At 36.8% G+C, this 24,136-nt stretch overlaps 1 protein-coding gene across 2 annotated transcripts in view; it reads right to left on the bottom strand.

Annotated features, from left to right (window-relative positions):
• pdlim2 (PDZ and LIM domain 2 (mystique)) overlaps nucleotides 1–24,136 on the bottom strand; it is a 67,453-nt gene that overhangs the window by 26,663 nt on the left and 16,654 nt on the right. For both annotated transcript variants that reach the window (XM_058785177.1, XM_058785178.1), the window contains exons 2-6: nucleotides 23,791–23,922; nucleotides 19,969–20,120; nucleotides 11,351–11,414; nucleotides 9,573–9,721; nucleotides 7,641–7,713 (exon numbers count right to left, since the gene is read on the bottom strand). In XM_058785177.1, coding sequence (XP_058641160.1) covers nucleotides 7,641–7,713; nucleotides 9,573–9,721; nucleotides 11,351–11,414; nucleotides 19,969–20,120; nucleotides 23,791–23,886 — 534 coding nt within the window. In that variant the 5' untranslated portion in view covers nucleotides 23,887–23,922. The remainder of the gene's footprint in view (nucleotides 1–7,640; nucleotides 7,714–9,572; nucleotides 9,722–11,350; nucleotides 11,415–19,968; nucleotides 20,121–23,790; nucleotides 23,923–24,136) is intronic.

Here is a 24,136-nt window from a genome sequence, read left to right as displayed (position 1 = left end):
ATGGCTGCCAGGACGCGAGGAGGGAGGAGTGGAGGGTCGGACCAAATCGAACAGTGTGGAAATGCAAAAGAGAGAGAGTGAAAATCAGAGACAGCGGGTGGGATGAATAAGCCCTCCTCAGCCCATCTCCACCAGGCTCAGCCACACAAGGACGGGCCTGTGCCTCAGAAGGGCGAGAAAACCAACACCACACACCTCGAACGCTCTGCATCAGAGCCCTTATTGTACACACCACTTTTCCCAGGACACCCTACACCCCCTGAAGCAGGACTAATGGATATTCCTGCTATCTTTTCCTCTCTTAGCTCACTCTCTAGAGACTATACCTCTACCTGAACCACACTTTACAAAGATCACAGAGGACCATTAGAGGAAAAAGACCCCCTGCGCCAGGCACAACGGGCTTATAGATGCGTGTATATATGAGTATGAATGTGACAGACAGTGTTGTGGAGCAAAAAGTACTAAAAGTAGAGACGCTAGCGTGACAGCAGCTCAGTTGTTTAAAGTAAACTCAAGTGAATTCAGGCATCACAAAATCATAAATGCACAATATGATAATAGATATTAAGATTTGCTAAAGAGCTGATACAGAGAAATTAAATCACTAATGAGCCCTTTTTACAGACTGTGATGAGGCGTTTTTTAAACATTTAGGGCCCTATCATACACTAGGTGCAATGCGGCGCCAGGCGCGACGGAAGTGTTTTTTGCTAGTTTCAGCCCGACACGGTTATCATTTTCACATCCTGCTCCACGTTATTTAAATAGTAAATGCATTTGTGTCCATTTGTGCGCTCATGGGAGTGCTGGTCTGAAAACGAGGTGTGTTCAGGTGCATTGTTGGCGAGTTGTTATTTTGAGGCATCTGAAATAGACTGCGCCATAGACCAACTCAAACCTGGTCGGAAGTCAATGGTGCAGTATTTTTAGCGCGTTAGTAATATAGCGCTAGCACCTATAGGCAGGTCCACAATGCGCGTACACTTTTTATTATACACACAAGAACACGCAGCAGCACACAAACATGCCAAATATTAAAAATTAAAGGATTACAATGTAAAAGATTATTATTGTGAGGCTACATAAATATAAAAATGCCTACATGTCATAATGGATAGCCATTGCATGTATCAGAATAAGGCTACCTATTTGTTCGAGCACAAGCTGCTCCGTTTCCTCTTTGGAGGAAAATTTGCTCTTGCAAATTCCGCCATGTAAATAGCAAATCCGCCATGGTGCGAGCTCAGCTGGCACTTAAAGTGAATGGGAGATGAGACTCTGATTGGTTTATTACACGTTATGTCCAAAACACACCCATTACTCATTAAGAGAATAGGGACAACCCTTTTATCAGAATAATGCGCCAGGCGCGCAGACCGTTTTTCCCGTCGTTAAACTAGCAAAAGTGGATTCGGACACACCCTAAGTGCACCTGCGCCGTGCGCTTTAGACCATGTGCTTAGATCGTTAAAATAGGGCCCATAAAGTTAATTTATAACACCATACTTTTTTTCTTACCTTGGCATTAAATGATAAATCTCTGACCGACACAATCAATCTCTTGATAATTTTTCCTCTTTTGTAAAGTCATAGAAAGATTTCCTTGGTTTTTCTGTCATTTGCTATTGGAGGTATATGGGAAAGTTAAGTTATATTTGCTGTAGTTTCTGTTTACCATGATAGAAGTGTACACAACTATGACGACTTCGGCTTCTTAGAACACTGAAAATGTGAAAAGGGTCAATATTGGTTGATAAATTAAATGGCATGATATATTATGCATCCCTAAACCTAAGGATTTCAATTTCTTAATGGTTCAGTTATCATTCTATTAGTACTTTCAGAATTTTTTATTAGTGGCTACATAAATGAAATCCAACAATAGTCTCTAATTGTATACTAAACACACATTATTTTTATTAAATTACTGACAAAACCTATACATTGTTACATTGCCAATGAATACCAGTGCAAGAAACACTGTCAGGATTTTAGCATGATATTCCATCCACTTTTGGAGAAAACTTTGAAATATAGAAAATTAATGTAAAAGTAATGTTTCCAAATAAAAATTAAAATAATTTGCGTGTTCGTACCCCCTCAAATACAGCTGATTACTACTATTACTCAAATTTTAATAGAAATCATACAAACAAACTAATATGATTCTGATTTTAATATAAATGTTTTATTGTATTTACTTTTTATTGTATTGAAGTCAAGTCTTTGGTTACAAATATTAACTTTCATAGAAAGGTACTGTAGCAGGACTGTAGAATTTAGCTTGTCAGGCTATAGTTTCAAAGTGTCAGGCGCAGTGGTTTACGTCCATCCAAACAACACCTGATGAGTTCTGGGAACATGCATGTACTTGTAAGTACAGAGAAAGAAAACTCATTTTTGAGAACACATTGTGTTTTCCATTAATCTCTATAGCTAAACCACACAAAAAGGAACAATCATTGCAGCAATCATGCCACACAATTCCAAAATAATGTGGGGAAGCTGTCGGAAAGGGCACCACACATACACACACACATTCTTAAGACGACATCATGCCAAGACACTCTATGTTAAGTGCTGGAGACAACTAAGAGTAAAAGAATGCAAGCGTTCCCTGAAGAAGAAGAGAGGAAGGAGCAGGACTGAAGGGATTCCAGTTTGAGGATGAAAAACGAGGAGAGAGCTTGAACGGATCTTAAAATTCCAGCAGAAATATGTGAGGGAAAGATCCTAACCCTCTCTGGCACCAAAGTGCCTTCTGGGATCTAAAAAAATACCACAATTATACCAGAGTCCCTCATAACAGAACCTCATGACAAAAGAACATAAAAGACTCTGAGGCCACTGACAGTAAAGAGCAAGCCGACTGTTTATGTGTATGTTTGTGTGTCCAGTGTTTCTGACCACAGATGTAGCAGCAAATCAACCCAACTGCTACACCTCATTGGCTGCTTCCTTGTTCCTGCCTTTCAGCATCATTTAATCCAGAACTTTCCCTTATATATCTAATCCATTGTTTGGCATGGCTAACTCCAGCCTTTCATCCCTGCAATAAAACCGTACGCTGTAGCAAAACAATCTAAAAAACAGCTGCTGCTGAACCCCGTAACATACATGTTAGTAGAGAGAGCTTGAGAAAGAATAAAGAATGAGAAAAATGTTTTGACTGTGCAGAGAGAGATTGAGAACAGAAGGTGACGACCCTAATTTGGACTGGATTGGTGTTGGCAGTAAATTAACAGGGTTAACTGGGTGGTTGCCTCAGATTTATTGGGAGGCCCAAAGCTGGATGTCTGTGGGTCAAAATAATGGCGGAGATATTTCATGCTTTAAAAGTGGCATGCAAGTAGGGTGTCTTGAACATGATTGCTATGGCTCCGTCTACACCACACTCTCCTTGTACGCACATGTACACTGGTGGGATGTCTGTGAGAGAATGTATGATTAGGGCTGTACAATAGGGCCAACAAAAATCATTTTGCAATTATTTTTCCATATAATGTGGTCTGAACTCTGAGACAAACATCCCATATTCATGAAAAATAGTACAAAAAGACAGTATCACACTGAAAAAAAAAAAGCACAAACTACAAACTAAAAAGGAATGCCTTTTGTTTCCAAATCAATGGTTTGCCCACACTGCCATTAAAGTTTTTAATTTAAAAAAAAAACAATGCAACAACAAAAAAACAAAAACGAGCCCAAAAAACGAGAAAAAAAAAAAGACGAGTCAAAAGAATGAAACAAAAACACCACAAGCCTAAAAACAACAAACACATTACAAAAAAAAAGACAAAAAAGCAAACAAGACAAACAAAACAAAAAGCAACAAGATAAACAAAAGACAAAAACAAACAAGACAACAAATAAAATGTTGTCTTGTTTGACAAAAACAAGCAACAGAGCACAAGTCAAAAAACAAAACATCATAAGACAAAAAAAAAAAAAAAAAAGACAAGACAAAAGGCATGACGAAAAAAACTGTTTTTGCATTTACATTTAGTGTTGCAGTACTAAAGTCTGGATCAGACTGGACTCCGTGTCCAAGACTAGACTCACAAGTCCTAGACCATATTTTCTAGTCTAGTCACAGAAAATATGGTCTTAGACTCAGACTTGAGAGGGTCTTCTTTCCATGTCTTGTCCGGACTTGAGTCCACACTGTTATCATTATGCTGTTACGGTGTTATTATGAAATGCATACGAAAGGCATATTACAATTTTAGTTTTATTGTGATTCAAATGTTGTGTAATGTTATTGTAAAAACATCTAAAGAAATGTGGTAACACTTTAGTAGAGGGACCAATTCTAATGGCCCTTTATTAGTACTTATAAAGCACATTCTGCATGACCATGTTCTACATCCCTAATCCTACCCAATAACTAAATTTGACAACTACCTTAACTACTATTAATAAGCAGCAAATCAGATGTTTGAGGTAAAAGTCACAATGGTTTGTTAATTGCGAGAATTGAACCTTAAAATAAATTGTGACCAGACCAGAAAAGCAGATCCACACACTGTACATTCTAAAGCAGAAATATCTGCTGAATGTCCTCCTAATATCGGACAGCGACTAGCCTCCAGATGAAAACTCGCATTGATTAGATGCCTTGGAAACATCCATGCTATCAGGGCTATAAAAGTCCAAACGAGACAACCTTCCCTTCTGAACTGCATGAGGACAAGTAAATTACAGAATTATCATTTTTGGATGAACTATTCCTCTCATTCTTTCTCCATGTCTAGTTTTGCATGGACATTTTCACATTTTTTGTTGACAAAGGCCAGTGCTCAGTGCCACTATCATCATGCTGACTTCTCCCAGACCTCCCATGAGTTTCGTTCAGAAGCATTCAAACATTGGTCTTTAAAAGGACCGAGCGTTTCTGACAAGGGAATTGGGATGTTATTGAGTTTAATAAGCTGTGTCATGAATGTGTGTTTATTTAACATCCACAGCACTGATAAAATGACTGGAATGTCTTCAGCCATCAAAGGTCCTGTCTGTTTTTTCCTGCTCTAACATCTGCCTTGTAGAAACTTCTGTGGGACTGAGACTGTTACAAAATAGCAGACATATCTCGCAATAACTTTCCCACAACTTCATCCGCTCAATTTTAGCTTTGGGGACAGAATCTGGAGCACTTTCCCTTCAGATTATTGCCTGTTCTTCCATTTTTTATCCCCCAAGATGCTACAGAGTAAGCGGAGAACAGCAGAGCAGCACTAATAAGTACATAACTCATAATAATGAAGATCTCGTAGGCAGCGCGCTATAATGATGCTAATAAACCCAAGGTTAAATGAAGTTACAAGAAAGGTCAACCCTTTCAATGATATTTATCAATTTATTTTCCTTTCAATTTATTTCAATGATGTTCTAAATTAACCACTTCCAGATTGCACTCCCATGAGCGTCAGCACGGCGAGGTGACCTTTTCAAAGTTTATGCACTCACCGCCCGCTATGAAAATATTGGAAATGCTAACCCTTTTATTGCGAACGGTATTAACGGATGGAAATCATAATCTCATTTCCTGAGAGTGCAATCCTGGAGCTCGTTGTGAAGAGGCATCGCAGTTCATTTGTGCCACCGAAAACCTGCTTTTCCCATGAAGTCATATATAGGCAAAGACTAAAGGGATTTATGAGCCACATCTCAGGAGCAGAGCAAAGCAATCCTCTTCCGTGAGAAGACTCAACGTAGCATGTACTACATGAACACACATGGAAGCTCCTCAGATGCATTAGGCAGAACTAACATCAATGTTCCGCTACAGATCCCATCAACACTGAGACTTACCAGACCTCATCTCTCCAAATTCACTTGCTCGTTTTTGACAACCTGTTATATGTTCAGTACTGATTCACATGGAGTATAAAAACTGAACACACACTGAAAAATAAACTTTAAACAGTCTCATTCAATTACAATTTATCTTCCTAGAGAACAGACCAAAAATATTGACAAGTATTTTGTACTTATTTGTATGAGCACATTTTTGAGCACAAAAAAAAACAGTTTTCAGAATGAGAACGTCCCATCGTCATTAATAATAAATGCTACTGGCTTATAAAACATGCATTAATAGTACAAGACATCTGATCCAAAAAAATGTAAGGCTTAAAAGATGCACTATATCCTTAACCCTTGTCCTGTGCTTAAAGTCCTTTACCTAATTTGGTTTTCCTGGTCAAAGATGACTGGCATTTTAAAAAATTGCTTGTGAATCTCTCCTTATGCTATATTATCACCAAATCTTGGATTCAACCCTTTTGTTCACTTGTTTTCTTTCAGTAAGCAAAGTTTTGTATTTTGTTTTTGAACTGATTAATGGTAGTACCTCATTCTTTGAGTGAAAAAAGCATTATTTGTGGACAATTTTGGCAATGTTCACTCAAAAAACTGAGGCGCATAAGCTCTGATAAATCAGGCCTACGATCTATCAGTTCCAAAAAGAATTACAAACTTGTGCTAATTAAAATAAAATACATTTTTGTAGGTTATTTCTGACCACAAGTGCAACAAGGTGGGGGGAAAAATATTATTGATTTTTTGTGAAGTTGTTCTACCCTTTAGGCTTAAGTCCAATGCAATAATATTAGGCAGCAGATATTTATACTAAGTGGAAAACAGCATATTTTCTTAGTGATAGATGCTATTTACATTACGTGCAAATAGCTATAGATTCTATTTAAAATAGCAGGATTTTCTGCTATTTATACAACTTATTGCAAATGTTGGCAATTATCTGCATCTCAGTATTGTAGTACATTATAAAACAGTATGCAATAATAATGTATTGAGTGCAAATTATAATTTTAATTCAAATTATTAAATGGATGCCACCTTATTAGGATTATAAAACCCTCCCTACTACACCTACACTTTAGTTTAATCTTTTCAATTATTTCCTTCATTTTTATTGAAAATAAATGCCTTACCGATGTGATATGAGATTTGAAAAGGGAGAAGGGAAAAAAAGTTTGACAAAAGGTGGATTCGAACCTGTGTCGATCGCGTCAAGTGACTATGGAACGCGCTTCACCATTTACGCCACTGAAGCTGCTGTTTATCAATTGTCTTTTGTAGTGTTGACCACCCCAATCACACTTTGGTGGGCGGAGTTAGGGTAAATAGCCTAAGCCAACAAGGCAAGCTATTTGCACTTAGGGTAAATAGACACTTCGATAATATTAACTAGCATTTTTTAGGAAACAAAATCCTCTCTGGGTCAAAATGACCAAAACACAACATGAGGATGTTTTTGCTTGTTGTGTCATGGCTGGTTCAGACAAAAATGGTTATATCTAGTCACATTGTGCTTGGTTAAGACAGAGTTATTGTCTTTTTCATGACTGATTGAAACTGGGACAAGTAGAACCCTCGGGTTTTTCACAACAAAAGACATCCTGCAATCAGCGCTCCAGATCTCATTTGCGCGAAGGCTACTTGCTATTTAAAACAAGAACAAGCTCTTCAGACTGTGCCGCCCTGACTTCTGTTTCAATAGGTCATACATCAACACAAAACAACCCCTGTCAAATCATTTCATGGAGGCGTCATTGGTTCAGAGCTGTTATTTGTTCTTCAGGTTTATATTAAAAGAGTCGTGAGAGTGATTCTACCTGAGAGAGGGGTCGAGACAGTCTGTGACTCTGTACGCTCTTCTCCTCTGAGGACCAGGAATGGAGCTGGAGGCTGAAAAATAAATAAATATTTAGTTTTAATAAGTACAGATCATGGGACATTTCTGAACTGTTTTTGAATTCAAGCTAGTTTTGAAGTAAACTACAGTTGACATGAAATAGGCTGCAGTTACATGAATGACTTCTGAAGGATCATGTGACACTGAAGACTGAGTAATGATGCTGAAAATTCAGCTTTAGCATCACAGAAATAAATTACTTTTTTAAATTTAAATAGAAGAGTTATTTTAAATTCTAATAGTATTTCATAATATTACTGTTTTTAGTGTATTTTGACCCAATAAATGAAGCCTCTGTTAGCATAAGAGACTTCTCTCAAAAACTTATTTTCAAAAAATTTAATCTTACAGATTTGTAATCTTACAAAAAGTTTGAAAAGTAGCGTACAATATCAGGTTTTTCCAGTAATGTATGAGATCATCTTACAGGATATAGCTCACTAGTCACATGGATCACTTCTTGTCATTTTTTTAAACAATACCAGGGTGAGCAAATGGCAAAAAGTTTTGAGTGACTTTCCATTTAAATATAGCCATTTAATAATATAATCAAATACCATCTCTTCAAAAATAAATCATAGTGTTAATACAAATGTACAACATAGATCTTATTGGGCAGGCTATATCAAAAGAAACAAGTCATTTTCTCAGCCTCATGCTGTGCTGTAATACAGGCATCTGGCAAGCTCTGCCTGATTAATCCATAATTTATGAATCTAGTCATAATCCATCACTAATCTAATCAAATGAGCTTCACCAGCAGTTATATGTGGAATGTGCTTCAGTCAGTCAGAGGTTAGAGATGTTTACACTGTTAAATCTGAGGAGAACAAGTAAAGAGGAGTTTGCATCTGAGTGTGTGTGTGTGTGTGTGTGTGTTTTGCATGTTTATGTGGTTTATGCGGACACAAATTTGTATAATGACATGGGTATTACAGCGTAAAGGTGATTTATGAGAACACTTTTGGTGTCCCCATGACTCAAAAGGTTTAAAAATAATTCAGATATAATGAGTCATTCAGATATAATCAATGAGTTTTTTGGAAAATTTAAGAATGTAGATGTTTTCTGTAAGGGGTAGGAGGTTAGGTGTGGGGTTGTGTAGGGCAATAGAAAATATGGTGTGTACAGTATAAAAACCATTACGCCTATGGAGAGTTCCCACAAAAAATGGAAACCTGTGTGTGTGTGAGAGTGTACACATGAGAGGGCTTCAGAACACATAAGAACCCTATAGGAAACTGGTATAACAAAGAAAAAGTTCTTCACAATGAACGTTATGAACATCGAGAGGAGTCCTGAGGCATCTTAACATGCATCCTGTAGAATGAAATCAACTCTAATCAAATTTCCCTTGTCAGTTGCATGTAAAACCACACTGTCTGCAACTTCACCTATTTCGTTGGACCTTACACCTTAAAAATGTCCAGCAAAAAATGAAAATTCCTCAATGTCATTCTCAAACTTTATGACTGCAGAATGTCCAAGCTGCTCTTAACCATACAATGAAAGTAAATGATGATGAATGTTGTCAAGTTTCCTAAGAATTTTTTTGTCAATAATGAATTAAACTTATTGTACGGTTTTAGAAGACTTTTATGGTGCCCCCGGAACTTAAATGCAGTGGTCACCAACCGCTTTCATTGTATATTAAAAAAAAAAAAAAGAAGCTTGTACATTCTGCTCAATATCTCTTGTTTTCAAAAGTAAATGTTTAAAACAAATAAATGTTTATGTAAAATAAATGTTTGCTAATAGGCTTAATGTTTGGTCAAAGCATTGCCAGCATGCAATCCACGCTCTTGCATCAATGTGACCGTAGCAAACCTCAGTAGTAAAGTTGCAGTCGTACCTCTTACTGGTTGGTGTGATTCTGCCCCCTTTGCGGTCAGGGCTGGATGGTGGCTCAGGTGAATACGGGCCAGGTGACAGAGAGGCTGGGCTGGAGATGGTGTACTCTCTGTAGTTCTGGTTCTCATCTCGACTCACCTGCACAGCCTCCTGCACAACCAGAGGAAAAAAACACATCAATAACAGGTGCTTGAGTTGAATTGATCAGTTCAGCTAAAAATGGTTTTAAAACAGTTATTTCTATCTTTTGCTGTAATGTGTCAGTAGGAAATATCAGTTTACATTTCCAAACATTAATTTTGCCATTAATTGTAATAATCCAGTGAGATTTTTGTCTGACAACAGCCAGTGCTCCACACAGAGATCCGATCTCTTCATCATCCAGTATGTCTGGAATGACATGAAGAAACAGAGCAAACTGAGACAGACTACATCCAGAAGAACTGAGGCAACGTCTCCAAGACGCTTCAAGAAACCTACCTGCAAAGCTACAGTACTGTTAAAAGTTTTAGGCACGTGTGTAAAAATGCTGTAAAATGAGGATGCTGTCGAAAATAATGTCATGAATAGATTCTCTTCATCAATTAACTTCTATTAACTAAATTAAATCAACATTTGGTGTGACGATTCTTTGTGTTTAAAGCAGCTTTTGCCCTCGGTGCACTTGCGCATAGTTGCTCAGGTAGCTTAATAAAATCAAATAGCAAAATAAATTAAAATAGCATAAATTTAATTTAATTAAATAAAAAATTAAAATGTAATTTAATTTAATTAAAAATTTAAATAAAATAAATATTTATCCTGCCACACCCACAAGCTCTCATTAAACGCAAATCTTTTCTTTTTCCAACTTAAAGATTTGTGCCTTATTCACAAGTTCTCAAATGGTTGTGCGGAAGGACTACGAGACCTGTGAGGCTCACAATCCTTCCGATCATAGTATCTGTTACAACAGAGACCCGTCAGCAGTCCCTTTAGCATTTAAAAGGCAGGAACTCTGTCTGATTTATAACACTCCCAGGTTCTTTCACATGTCATGGATACAGACATGCAGAATTATTGTTGTAGACAAAATGAAAAAGTGGTAAATACAGACTCGAATGTCTTTTGAGCTCAACCTGACAAACTATAAATCATTGATAAGCAGATAGTGGTTCATCTTCTCTTAATGGTTACCAGGCGTGCTCTACTGCAAATCTGAGAAGAGAACCAAGCACTACAGCTTGGGCCAGTGGTTCAGTAGGGCAGCACACTCACCACAGGCTTGCAACAGCGATAGACTGCGGTTTTGTTGCTTCTTCCAGCAACATTTCGTAAATGAGGATATGCTGCTACTTTAATACTGTAATATCGGCAAGACTTTTTAATGTATTTGAAAGAAACTCGCCAAGGCTGCATTTATTTGATCAAAAATACAGTAAAACAGAAATATTGTGATGTTATTTCAAATAAAAAAAAATAAAATGTAATGTAATGTAATGTAATTTATTCCTGTGATGTTAAAGCTGAATTTTCAGCATCATTACTGCGGTCTTTGTTGTCACATGATCCTTATCAATGTTAAATATAGGTATCAAGTAATGTTTTCTGAAACATTTATTAAAATTATGTTAGTCTTTGGTTCAAACAAGATAAAATGCAGGGTCAGAAAAATAATCTTAATTCAAAGGGAAAACAAGAAAGAAATTCATACAGATTGGAATGGCATGAGGGTGAGAAAATTATGTCAGAACTCTTTTATGCACAAACTTTCCCTTTAATATTTGATTTGTTACTGACCTGGAAGCGGCCGACCAGTTGCTCTGTGATTCCATTGGTCTGACCAGGAGTGGGAGGAGCAGGTCTGTGTGGAAAAAAAGACAAACATTAGCACAAGACATTTTATTTTAGTATGCATATTAGCATATTCTTCTTCCTGTAACTTTAGTGCACTGTTAATCTGGGTCACTTTCTTTAAGCATGGTTTTGTAAATTAGACAAATCTGGCATAAACCAGGAGACACAGGCATGTTTTAGGAGTCAGATACAGTATGTTGCTTTGATAAAGTAGCTGGATAAACTGAAAACTTATAATTATAAATAATTTCTCATATTATCCTGAAACTTTTCAGCTACCAAATAAATCTGACAAACTGACAAGGATCCGGACTGGAATCCCCTCAATACTGCCATTTATTTCCTCCGCTGGAACTGTGGATTGCGATACATTTAACGAAATGCAGAAGGCTGAACGAGCGTTAATGTAAATTGATGAAATCTGACAGAGAAAAGACAACACAGTCTTGTTTAAATACATTAGCAGAACCCCTGACCAGGAAGCAGCACATGTCTGAAAACGTTTGTTTATCTTAGAATTAATCCCTGGCATATGCTTACAGAAAGCTCTTTATAGCTTCATGAGGAAGGAATGCCACACAAGGGCCTGATTCAGAGCTGGTGCTCTACGTCTTCACGATACCTCAAGTCAAACCCAGGAAGGCTTTCCTTTATTCCTCAGGAAGCCAGGATCTCTTTGGGAAACTATTATCATTTTTTTAATTGAATATTCGGTCCCACTTTATATTAGGTGGCCTTAACTACTATGTACTTACATTTGTCATTAATCATTTGGTACAATGCACTTATTGTGTACATACATGTTTTTACATTGCACATATATTTTTAAAAATACCTATACTTAATTACATCTGTAATTAATTTCTGTAATTATACTGTTGACCCATCCCTTACACCTTAACCCACCTGTCCTATATATATATAGTACAACATGAGTTGTGTACACACACACACAGTACTGTGCAAGAGTCTTAGACCAATAGTATTTTCACCAACAAAAAAAATGGTTAAGTCAGTTATTTCTATCTTTTGCTGTAGTGTGTCAGTAGGAAATATAAAGTTTACATTTCAAAACATACATTTTGCTATTAATTGTAATAATCCAGTGAGATTTTTGTTTGCACAAGGAGTCTGACAACAGCCAGTGCTCCACACAGAGATCTGATCTGATCATCCAGTCTGTCTGGAATGACATGAAGAAACAGAAGCAACTAAGACAGACTAAATCCAGAAGAACTGTGGCAAAGTCTCCAAGATGCTTCAAGAAACCCAACTACAAAGCTACCTCAAAAAAAGTGCACCTAGGGCCAAAAGCTGCTTTAAACACAAAGGGTGGTCACATCAAATGTTGATTTGATTTAGTTAATGGAAGTTAATTGATGAATAAAATATATTTATGACATTATTTTTTGAAAGCATTCTCACTTTACTGCATTTTTACACAAGTGCCTAAATTTTTTTTTAACAGTACTGTAGCTTTGCAGGTAGGTTTCTTGAAGCATCCTGGAGATGTTGCCACAGTTCTTCTGTTTAGTCTGTCACAGTTTTTTTCTTTTTCTTTATGTCATTCCAGATGGACTGGATGAAGGTGAGATCAGATCTCCAAGTAATTAAATAGGGTTGAAAGTTAAGTATGTTAACAATAATTTTTCATTGTTTAAATTATTCAAAGCTGAAAGAATGAGTAATTTCTATACCATTTGCGTCACTAGCAAAAAAGGTGATTGTTTCAAACAGTTTTCTAGACAACCCCACATTTCTCTGGCAGGGAAGTCCTGAGCCAATATTTGAGTCAGTGACTGCAAATTAATTGCGTATAAAATAGACACAATTAATTATCTTTGAGACTACTGACAGCCATCTGCTACAAACTCAACCTAAAATGTTTTATGACACAATCTGATTGCAATGTCTGTTTTTACTTTGAGATAATCCAAGAACTAATAATTAATTCAGTAACTGCATACTTTACAAATGAAAGGTACTTTGTCTAATTTGATTATTTTCTTTACTTGGAGCTTGATGGATGCAAACCAAAAGACTAGATTGCCTATAACAAAAACACCTGTTTTACATTGTGTAACAATGTAAAGTTAAAAACAAGAGACTAAAACCAGTGATACATTATAAACATGACTGAAGTTGTTGTACAGTCGATACGTGCAAATCTGTGACAGCATGACTGAACATCAAACAGCTTCCAAAAAGCAGCGCAGTCCATCTACACTAGTATCCATGGTTTCAGAACTTTTAAAATTACATCACAGACATAATGTTAAAAATAGCATATCAGACTTTCTACTTGTTAATGCACATCTACACTACAGACACACATAGTGATACCAGCCCTGTCATTCTGTCAAACAACACCGTTGAGCAGCCAGATAAGATCAAACCAGAAAATAAAAATCCTGTTCCAAACTGCTTTCACTCTGGTCGATACTCAATACCTTACAGAAATGCTGTTTGAAAAGCGAGACATTTCTAAACTGACATCACTGTGCTGTGTGCCCCTTTTAGTCTTCAATAAGGTCATCTGCAAAGACCGATTGTGGACACATGAGCCTCAGCTGAAGGTTTAGTGTGATATTGCAGACGAGGACTATAGTAGCTTGTCTTCTAATGCTCCTCTGAGAAGGTCTTCACCTTTGGAGATCTTCACCCAGCAAAATTCCCTGCAACTTCTTCCTTATTACAACATGATTTCCAGAGTGACTTCTCGTCTTGTGATAGTACGCTTGGAACGTTTGGTACGATTCTTTGGAAGATGTTGCATCAGAGCGTCTCAATGCACCACATGTACTGCGGCATTCCAGACATATTTTCAACTCGCTAGAGATTAAATCATTACAAAGTCTATGTAAGAACGTCACAGAAAAATGTAGAAATAAAATGAGAAAAGGACAGGAAAAACCATAAAACCACATGAGACGCACATCAAAGGCTCTTCACAAGCTGGAAAGTTCTCACAGGAGCCATTAATGCTCGATGCAAAGCAAAGCCAAGAGTTACTGATGACAGTAGAGACAATCTTAAAGACTTCATGATCAGCGTTGGGGAGTAACTAATCAATATTAGCAACAATACTAACTACATTTTTCAAACAGTGTACAGTAGCATTTGCAATAAAGTTTTTCCAGCAATAGTGTTGCAGCATAACTAAACACGCATGGCTGTTTTCAATATCATACTGATTTGCACATGTAATTTTACTGCCGAGAAAACTGATAAAATCAAACACTCCACGGTCTTTCTCTCATATGTAGCAGTGGAAAATCTGACTCACTCTAGCGAACTGGTTCACAAATTCAAAACACAGATTCAAGTATGACATTTTACATTTTAATGACTGTCTTTGACTCCGTTATATAAATTGGGGTTTATTCTATTTCTTTTAATTGTATTTAGTGTAAATTAACTCAAGTAAGTAGTTGATTCTTATGGTTTAAGCCCAATGTATACTTCTATTTTTTATGACTACATGAAGAAAATATTACTTTGTAATATGCACTGTACGGTATGTTTTTCTAACTGTGCACACTCTGAATGCTCATGCATTTGATTACATGCACCTTGATTTTTATTTTTTTTACTCCATGTAGTTTGCCATAGCCAGCCCAGAAACAATATCAAACTACTTAAGATACAACAACAGACGGGCATGTTGGCAAGCGCCCGTATTAGGAGGTTAAGAGATACACACAACTCTCGTTTAAAATGTGCAAAAAGACATTTTATCACTCTGAAATTCTATAGAGAAATAGCACACACACACTAAAAAAGGATGAAACCCTTCTATTTGATAGCGCACTAGATATCTGTAGATAGGTTGTGTGCATACATTAGCGTATACTTTGAGCTTCACACTCTTCGAAGATTTTGCATTAGATGTTGAAATTCACTTCAGTGGTATTCAGTGGCCAGTTGCATAAAGTTTAGCCTTTTTTTTTTTCGCTTTAAGCTTGGTCATAATTTCTTAAAGTGAGTTACAAAAAGGTAGACTGGTCTACTTTGAATCTGAAAAAAAAATATGACTGAAACCCCTAACTGTAAAATAAAACATGCTTAACTGCATGTTTTATTTTACAGTTAGCAGAATGGACTCCGAACAATAATGTTTTTGTTTCAAGATCAACTTTCCAAACAAATTAGGGGCACAGCAATGGGTGCATGTTTTCCCCCTAACTATGCAAATTTATTTTTGGGGTTTTGGGAAAAAATTGTGTGTTCTCTGATTCTAACCCATATTTAGCAAATGTGGAGTGGTGAGGCAGATACATAGATATTTTTTTGATATGGTCTATGGATATGGATATGGTTCTGAGGTAGACTTGTTAGCTTTTCATTCCTATTTAAATAATACTAACAGTAATTTGAAGCTTAGCCTCGAGTTTATGTACTCAGATTAATTTTCTAGATTTAAATATATCTAAAGATAATATGGGTGAATTGAGATGATTCAGAGGTTTCAGGCACGAGGTTATAAGAAGTGTGATTAATAAAGCATAGGGTACAACGGGGCTAAAGGCCCACCTTAAGAAAAAATGTGCCATTCACTGCGCCTAAAATGTATAATTGCAGAAAAAAATATATACGTTGTATTGAACATTAATGGAGCAACAGATTTTGTGTGAAAATAAATCATTCAAGTTGTTTATTTTGTTTAAAAATCTTATAAATATATGAGGTGGCAAGGGGGGCCTTTTACCCCACACACACAGGGTAAAAGGCCCACCAGCATGGGGTAAAAAGGCACACGGTATTGATACAAATACTTAAGCTAAAATAATGTTTGTTTTAATAATGTCTAAGTTAATACTTGCTCAAAACAATCTCTTTAGCAAAGTTTGTACCGTTTTCTGCTTAATTTGAAAAAAAAAAAATATATATACAAATTGTTCTATAAATATACTGTCATTAAAATGTTAATATAAAAAATATATATATATTAAAATAAAAAAAATTTATTAGTAAAGATTCTGAAAGTATTGAAGGAGATCCAATAATTGAAAATATATTTACGGTATGATATTTTATTATATGATATGATTAATATGTTTTAAAATATGATGGTTTCATTCTAAACATGGTGATTATCTCTAATATGGACACATACATATGATATTTATAACATAATATATGATATTTACCATCTGAATCTAACCATGTCATGTCAACAAATGGAAAAGTAAGCGATCTTTTAATTATCAAGTTAATTACTGTGCGCCTTTAGCCCCAACAGCAGAGGCACTTTTTACCCCAAATACCATACTTTTACACATTCTTTCGTTATTTAAAAACTGTTGCTTTAATTATCTTAAACAAAACTGAAAATCATAAAGACGACCTTTGTCTCAAAATATATGCATTAATTTTAGCGATTCTCATTTGCTACTACAACATTTTAAAAAACATAAAATATTAGATCAAGTAAGCACAGAATCAACTTTGCACTGCTGCGCGTTATCGCGTCAAAGATAAGACAAATAAACACGTGCATCTTGAAAAACGAATGTTTTGGAAAGTGCTACACCATGTTTTTGTGCCATCTAGTGGTTTAGATGAAAATATTATCAAAGGCGCCTTTTACCCTGGGGCACCTTTAGCCCAGTTGTACCCCATAAGGCCAAAGGTATTAATAGGGAAGAGTTGCTGGTAAAAAAAGGAAAATCACAACAGTCTGCAAAATCGGTTTATTTTGTGACAGAATATAGTACAGAAGCAAATAAAATAAAGAGAATTTTAAAAAGTAACTGGGAAATTTTTATGAGTGACTCATATCTTGTTTTACCAAAAACTCCTTCTGTTGTGTTTAAAAGAGCACCTACAATTAAAAACAGATTGGTTAAAAGTCACCTTTCCTCTAGAAGATCAAAAACTAGGTCCAAAGGTTGGAAATTACAAATGTGGTAATTGCAATCATTGTGATAATATGTTCATGAATATAACATCAGGTAGTGAGTTTAAGATTAGATAATTTACTAATTGCAACACCTCATTTGTCGTGTATCGATTGGAGTGTCCTTTTGGTTGTTTTTACATAGGGATGACTAAAAGGAAATTAAAGACCAGACTAGCAGAACATAAGAATGCCATTCGAATTTGTAATCCTCAGTACCCTATGGCTGTACACTATAGAGATAAAAATCATGGCAGTCCTAGTACACTGAAAATAGTTGGTATAGAACACATTCCTAAGTCAATAAGAGGAGGTGATTACAACAGAGTGTGTCTTTTTGGATCTATACATTGAGAGCAAATCAGTTTCCAGGTTTGAATGGGGAATTAGATTTTTCATCTTTTTTGTGATTTGTTATTGATATTCTGACATCGTTATTTATGAATATGGATTTTTTTTTTCCTTTTGAATTGGATGATTTTAATTTTGTAATGTATTTTATTTTTTTCCATTCTTCTTTCTCCATGTGGTGATTGTGAAGTCATGTGACTCATGTGATCAGGTGATTGTTGTATAAGAGACTCCTGAGTGTGTTTGTTTTCCACACCCTGATGAAGGCATATGTGTAGGTATGCGGTCATCTGTGACTTATTTTTAATGTTTAAGCCATGAGATAATAAAGGCTTTTTAATATAAATTCTCGAGAGCCTTGGCTTTGCAACACAGACCCCTAACTGCTAGTTGGTCACACTAGTCCTTTTGACAAATTCTTAACATACTGGCTAGGTTAATGCAACTGGCCCCAGGTTTGATATACTAACTGGCTGCCACCGTTTTGTAAGAGGAAACACTTTACAAAACAGCTTAAGGAAACTCTCATTCACGCCAATAATTCTTCAAATTCTTCACACTGAAATAGACACAAGTCAGCATCCCTCCTCTATTACATACTGTGAGCACTTCTATTTGTAGATGGATTGTCCTGAAAACTAAAGGGTCAAGTAGACAGCAGGATACTTACATAATTCATAGTCTAATATGAACTAAGAAGAGGGCAGACACACACCCTCTTCCTTCAATACTGTGGGCTACAGTACACGCACACACACAGAGCTAAAGTGCCATTGTGGGCCCAGTGTTGTTTCTGGCCTGGTCAGAGACATGAGGTCAGAAGGGAAAAATGTACTCACATGGACACAGGGCTCAAAGTGCATGTGTGTGAGAGCAAAGGTACCGTTCTGGCCAGAACAGTGTGTTTACGTGTGCTGACATATAAAGATGAGCAAAATTACAGGCTTCAACTAGCCAATGAGATGACTGAACAGGTAGTTGACTAGTTAATTTAAAATCAACCAAATCCTGTATAATTGGACTGGTTTTGGGTTCATCGGACCTCGAGGTCTTTTAGAGGGAGTTCTTTAATTTAAAAACAACTACTGTAGAAGCAGCACAACCACATGGAACAGATCTCTAGCTCCCTTAAACATTTAGTGGTTACTGAATTTCAACAAAGGCTTTATACATACCAAGACAAGACTCGTATTACTTTGAACGGGAGTAAGTCCAACACACAATAGGGCAAAATAAGTCTTGCCTTCTAAATAAAAGAACCAATCGCCAATTGACCTTTGCAAAGACCCACCCCCTTTAGTTACTTTAGTCATGTCTGATAAGCCACGAGGAACTCACACTACACATTTTCTCACGCAGTGAAAAATTCATCACGCAGCAAAGAGGAAACAGACAACACAACAACAAGACAAGACAGAGCAGGTTGCTTCTGGTGTCAAAAAAGTCTCAGCTTTCAAATTTTGTTATTTTTTTAAGAAATTCAAACAATAAATAGCATTTTGTGGCTCTTTAATGAGTCGTGACAGATCGCTGTAGGGCCTCAGTTCAAGCGGCAAGTGAACCGATCATCTCTTCCTCTTTACTACTTATAGCATGAAATAAACATGAATGAACATCAGAAGTTTTGTTTTAATTGAAGAAAGACCTCAATACACACCATTTTTCAAGTTCAAATCCACTGTTGTTAATCTACTCTCCTGACTAGTTTGTTTGTCAGACAAAATGGCAGATTCTGCATTATGATTGGTCAGATCGCCTGTCAATCAAACTCTCTGCGAAGGGTCAATTGGTAAAGTCATTGTGTAATCACAGGTATCATGAGAAGCTCTGGATGCCATAGAAACAAGTCAGTGTCTCAAGACCTGCACTCAGTACTGAACATAAGCGTTTCAGGTTTACCAACCTGAAAAACATTTTTTTTTTTTTTTAACTGTGTTTGAGTATAAGATACTAGATTTACTGGAAATGTCATGTCAAATGTTATTGTTGGCTTGAAATATGTTATTCAAATGCGAGTTCGTCAAGTAGTTTTTGGGATTTCAGTATTTCCCCATTAGTAGATAGTTCCCCACAAATAGACAGAAAATGGTTTTGTTAAAATGGCTGTCTGTCTAAAAGCATTGCAAATATGGCCACAAAGTGAACTGACTTTCTTTAAAAGTTGTTTTCAATTTGTGTAAAACGTTTAAAAATTGAAGTCACAATTTTTGTATTTCATGACCATCACTGACATTTTAGACAAGTGCTAATGCACTTGCATCCATCTCTGAAAAACAAACAATGTCGATAAAGAAAATGGAGGCACCCTCACCTTTCTACGAGAAGTTGCAGCTGAGTCGTGCAGCTCTTGATTTTGTTTTGTGCCTCTACGTTGAGCATCTCGCCAGTATTGAGTCCATTAATCTCCATGATTATGTCACCAGGCTGAAGACAGGCCGTCTCTGCCTTACTGCCAGCGTTCACCTTTAGACAAGAACATTCAACCAATCAGAACTCAGCCACGTACAGTCTGCGCCCCATTAAGAATAAAACCATTACATTTGAGTAAACAGAGGTATTGTTTAACGAATATTAAAAGCATCACAAATTACTACATTTTTTGCTACAACTTCAAAACACAATTTGGTTTTCTGTGATAAAAATGGAACATTGTTGAACCAGTTCTGCTCATTTAAACTTCACAGAAACATTATGTCAAGCTTGCTAACATAGATATGGTCTGTTGAATTATTAGTAATGTTTATTGCCTCCATTTACTCAATTTGCATTCCGACTAGTTTTAGTGTGTGAATTTAATTGCCAAAACATAGGACTGTTTCTAAACAGGTTTTCTGAACACTTTCTCATGTGACATTTGTTTGAAAATCCCTGCCCCAAACTTGGTTGAGTCAATGCTGAAGTGTCAAACAGACCAATGTTTTAATAACACCACAGACTTTTCTTGCAGAATCAACCCACCAATGGTTTACTTATAGGAGAGTTAAAGTTGGCAGGAATCTTAAAAACAACTAAACAAGGACTGCTGTTAGTTGAGCAAAGCTTTGAATCCCCTCAAGACTCAATAAGGCCACAACCTCATTAGTAGGAGAGGAGGAAAGCAACACCTCAGCTCGACTCAAAACACCCAAACAGCCCGGCACAGAGAGGCCCTGCAGACTGCCAGTCAGCTGTTGTTGTTGTTGATGTTAGCTGAAAGTGAAGGGGCAGAGATGCCATGTCTGAGGACCTGCTCGAGTGCCAATTAACTGTTGCTACAGAGACACACAATGGAGTGCATCTCATGTAATCAGAGTACGCCTCACTTCACGCGGAGCGCAACTATCCTTCCCCTCTGTGTCTGACTGTGGTGAAGACCTGAGAGACAGAAGAGCGCTTACACTCATACCTCACTCCAGAATTTGAATTATGTAGTAACACTCAGTGGTTTCAAGTATTTTTGTAGGAATATCTAGGTAGATAGTTTCTGAGGTTTGTCTCACGCAACAGTGTCAAAACGTACGTAAAGCCTGAGGAATCATGGAGAGTCTAAAAGGGTGAGTTCAGACAAAGGCAATAAAAATAGCCAAACTCCTGCTACTACACTCTGACCCGTCTCTCCATGTGGCCCTTTAGAGCCCTGTAAAAAAACACCCCGTGCTGTTCTATTCTGTGTTTCTTACAACCCCTCTCAATACCAAAGGTCTCCTGCACTGCATGGACACCGTTAAGCACTTATTTTCCTCACATATTGGCTGTTGAGGGAACAACACATGCATAGAAGGTCTGAGACAGTGAAGTCCCTAAAGGGTAGTTCACACAAAAATTAAAACTGCATCAAGCACATTTGAGCTCATTTACTATATTTGATGAACTGAATATATGTGCACTGACTAATGTTTGTGTGAGAATAAAAGACTAAATTAAATGTGTTCATCAAAAGCATCATAAAGCAATCAGTGCTCTTTAGAAGTCTTTCACAATATCTTTATGAACTTTTTAAAGGGGTCATATGACGTTGCTAAAAAGAACATTACTTTGTGTATTTGGTGTAATGCAATGTGTTTACATGGTTCGAGGTTCAAAAAACACATTATTTTCCACATACTGTACATTATTGTTGCTCCTCATGCAAATTCATTAAATATCGAAACGTACTTACAGGCTGCGAGTCAGAAGCACCAGACTGTCCTTACGACGTTGGAATTGCCCCACTTTATAGTGCTCACAACCATTCATAGTGTTCACATTGTAGGCTACTCTCCCAGGTTCAGGAAACAGTCCTCCGTAAAATGCGTTGCACGCACTCGAATAATTACGTTGTACTGTTCTGGAAGAGTGTTGTAAATATAACTTAACCACTGATTTCTAGTGGTGTACACGCTTTCACAACAAAACACAGCGTCTCCAGGACATGGCGCCGGCGGCAGCAACAATACTACAACAAGAATAAAAGTTACGCCTTCTTTCATTACGTATACGTTTGGACTGTGTTTTGCAAATCTTCCCACACAGTGATGTAGACATGTGGGGGCGTGTTTGAATGAGCCGTTTTAGGAAGGCGTGGCAGAGTCTTAACTTTTATAAAGAATATCTTTTTGGGTTTGAGACTTTAATCTTTGCAACTTTACAGATCTCATCTATGCACAAACAGCTTGTAACATTCCAAAGACAAAGGAAAACATGAAATCGCATCATATGACCCCTTTAAAGCATCGGAGTTTTGGATTCATAGACTTTCAATGGAGAGACAGAAGTCTCACAGGTTTCATTAAGATTAGCTTCAATTGTGTTTCAAAGAAAAATGATAAGAAGTCTTAGGGGCTTGGAACAACATGGGGATGAGTAAATGACAGAAGTTTCGTTTATTTTTTGGTGAACTGTCCCTTTAATAGTGCATTTGAAACTGTGGTAATGGGAAACAATAAGGATAACGAGAGCCATAAATTTGAAAATCTCAGTGTTCTAAAGCGGTTTGTGTTTAAATGCAATGGAATTCTGGGTTACAATGCAGATGTGACCAGGATCTGAAAGGAAAGGTTCCATTAGCTGCCTTTAATTAGAAACACTATGGTGTATTTCTGGATCACAACATGGAATTTGTTTTCATGAAATTAACTTTCATTTTTTACTTGAGAGGAACTGTTTTGGTTCAATTTGAAAACTGTCCCAAAGCCCATAAAAAAACAAAAATAAATGGGTTCCAGACTAGGTGGCAGAAGTACAGCAGATTCTGAACTTCTCAGCTGAAAAACAGTCTTTCACAACTGCCTGAGTGTTGAAAGCTTGAACTCAAAAAGCAATTGATTAACCTGTTCTGAGAGACTAGATTCACGCTAAATAAGTGTGAACCCAACATATTTTTTGGTTTGTTTATAGTTTAACGCCATACCAGTTACCACAACTATATTCAAGGTGTGAAAAAGAAAAACAATGAAAGATTCTATATCTTCTATATCACCTTTATAAAGATGTTTTTTCTTTATTTTTGATAAAAATTCTAAAACTGGTTTTAATAAGTGTCAACTGAAAAGTAAAGAGTCCTAATGGAGTTCAAGAAGGATCTTCATCTATTAACAAAAATCTATTGGTTATTCTGGTGTGGAGTGTAAATAATTTGGTCCCAGTGATTTTCAAAGTGTTTTTCCACCAACCACAGGATTGATTTTGTAAAGTTTATTGGGGTGTATGACGGAAAACTTTCTTGAATGTTTACAAGTTGGCGTCGATAATCGTTTGAATGAGTTTGAGAAGATTTTTTCTTTCTTCTTAGATCCATGGTTATGTTTGGTTTTTTGTTATTCCAAAGGGAACCCAGTGATTCATGCTGTGCTTAAACCTATTACACATTGTTGCGTAAGTTCATATTCATATTTTCTATTATTCTAAAAAGAGAATGGAGAATACCTGCAAGGAAAAAGAGGTAAAAAAACAAAACAAAAGCTTGACCATCTGCAACGCAATACAATAACCAGGAACTTCCTCTTTAATTATGCAAGTCTTGTTTGGTTGAAGTAGTCAGGGAGACAGAGTGCAATACAGTGTGTAATGAGAAAAGTTAGGTATGAGGCATCATTGCTTTAATCACTGATGCAAAAAACAAGGAGATGAACCATGTTCTGGACCGGTACTCTGGTTAACGGGGATGAAAACTTACCTTGGAAACAGTTATGGCCTTCTTGAAGTCTCGCCCTCCAGAAATTCTGAATCCCCAGGGGGACGGGCCAATCAGGTTCACTGTAAATGGCATCATGTGACCACAGGCTGCTGCCCAATGCTCTCAGGAGTGCTGTGAGAGGAAAAAAGGAGGAGTGTGAGAAGAGGCAAAAAACCCAGAGATGGAGAGAGCGTCGGTCAAGTTTAATTTGACATCAAGCTGAAATGCTACAGATGTGTCTCATAGTTTCCACATCTCTGAACCACTGGCTGCTGTTGAAAGGTAAACTGCCTTCACCTGCTCTTCAGAACACCTTTCATCCTATTCCACATGACTGCAGCTCAAA

This window comes from Onychostoma macrolepis, chromosome 08 (genome assembly GCF_012432095.1).
Source record: "Onychostoma macrolepis isolate SWU-2019 chromosome 08, ASM1243209v1, whole genome shotgun sequence".
Lineage (NCBI taxonomy): Eukaryota > Metazoa > Chordata > Actinopteri > Cypriniformes > Cyprinidae > Onychostoma > Onychostoma macrolepis.
The sequence above is the reverse complement of the archived record's forward strand: the minus strand, read 5'-3'. Positions and strand labels throughout refer to the sequence as shown.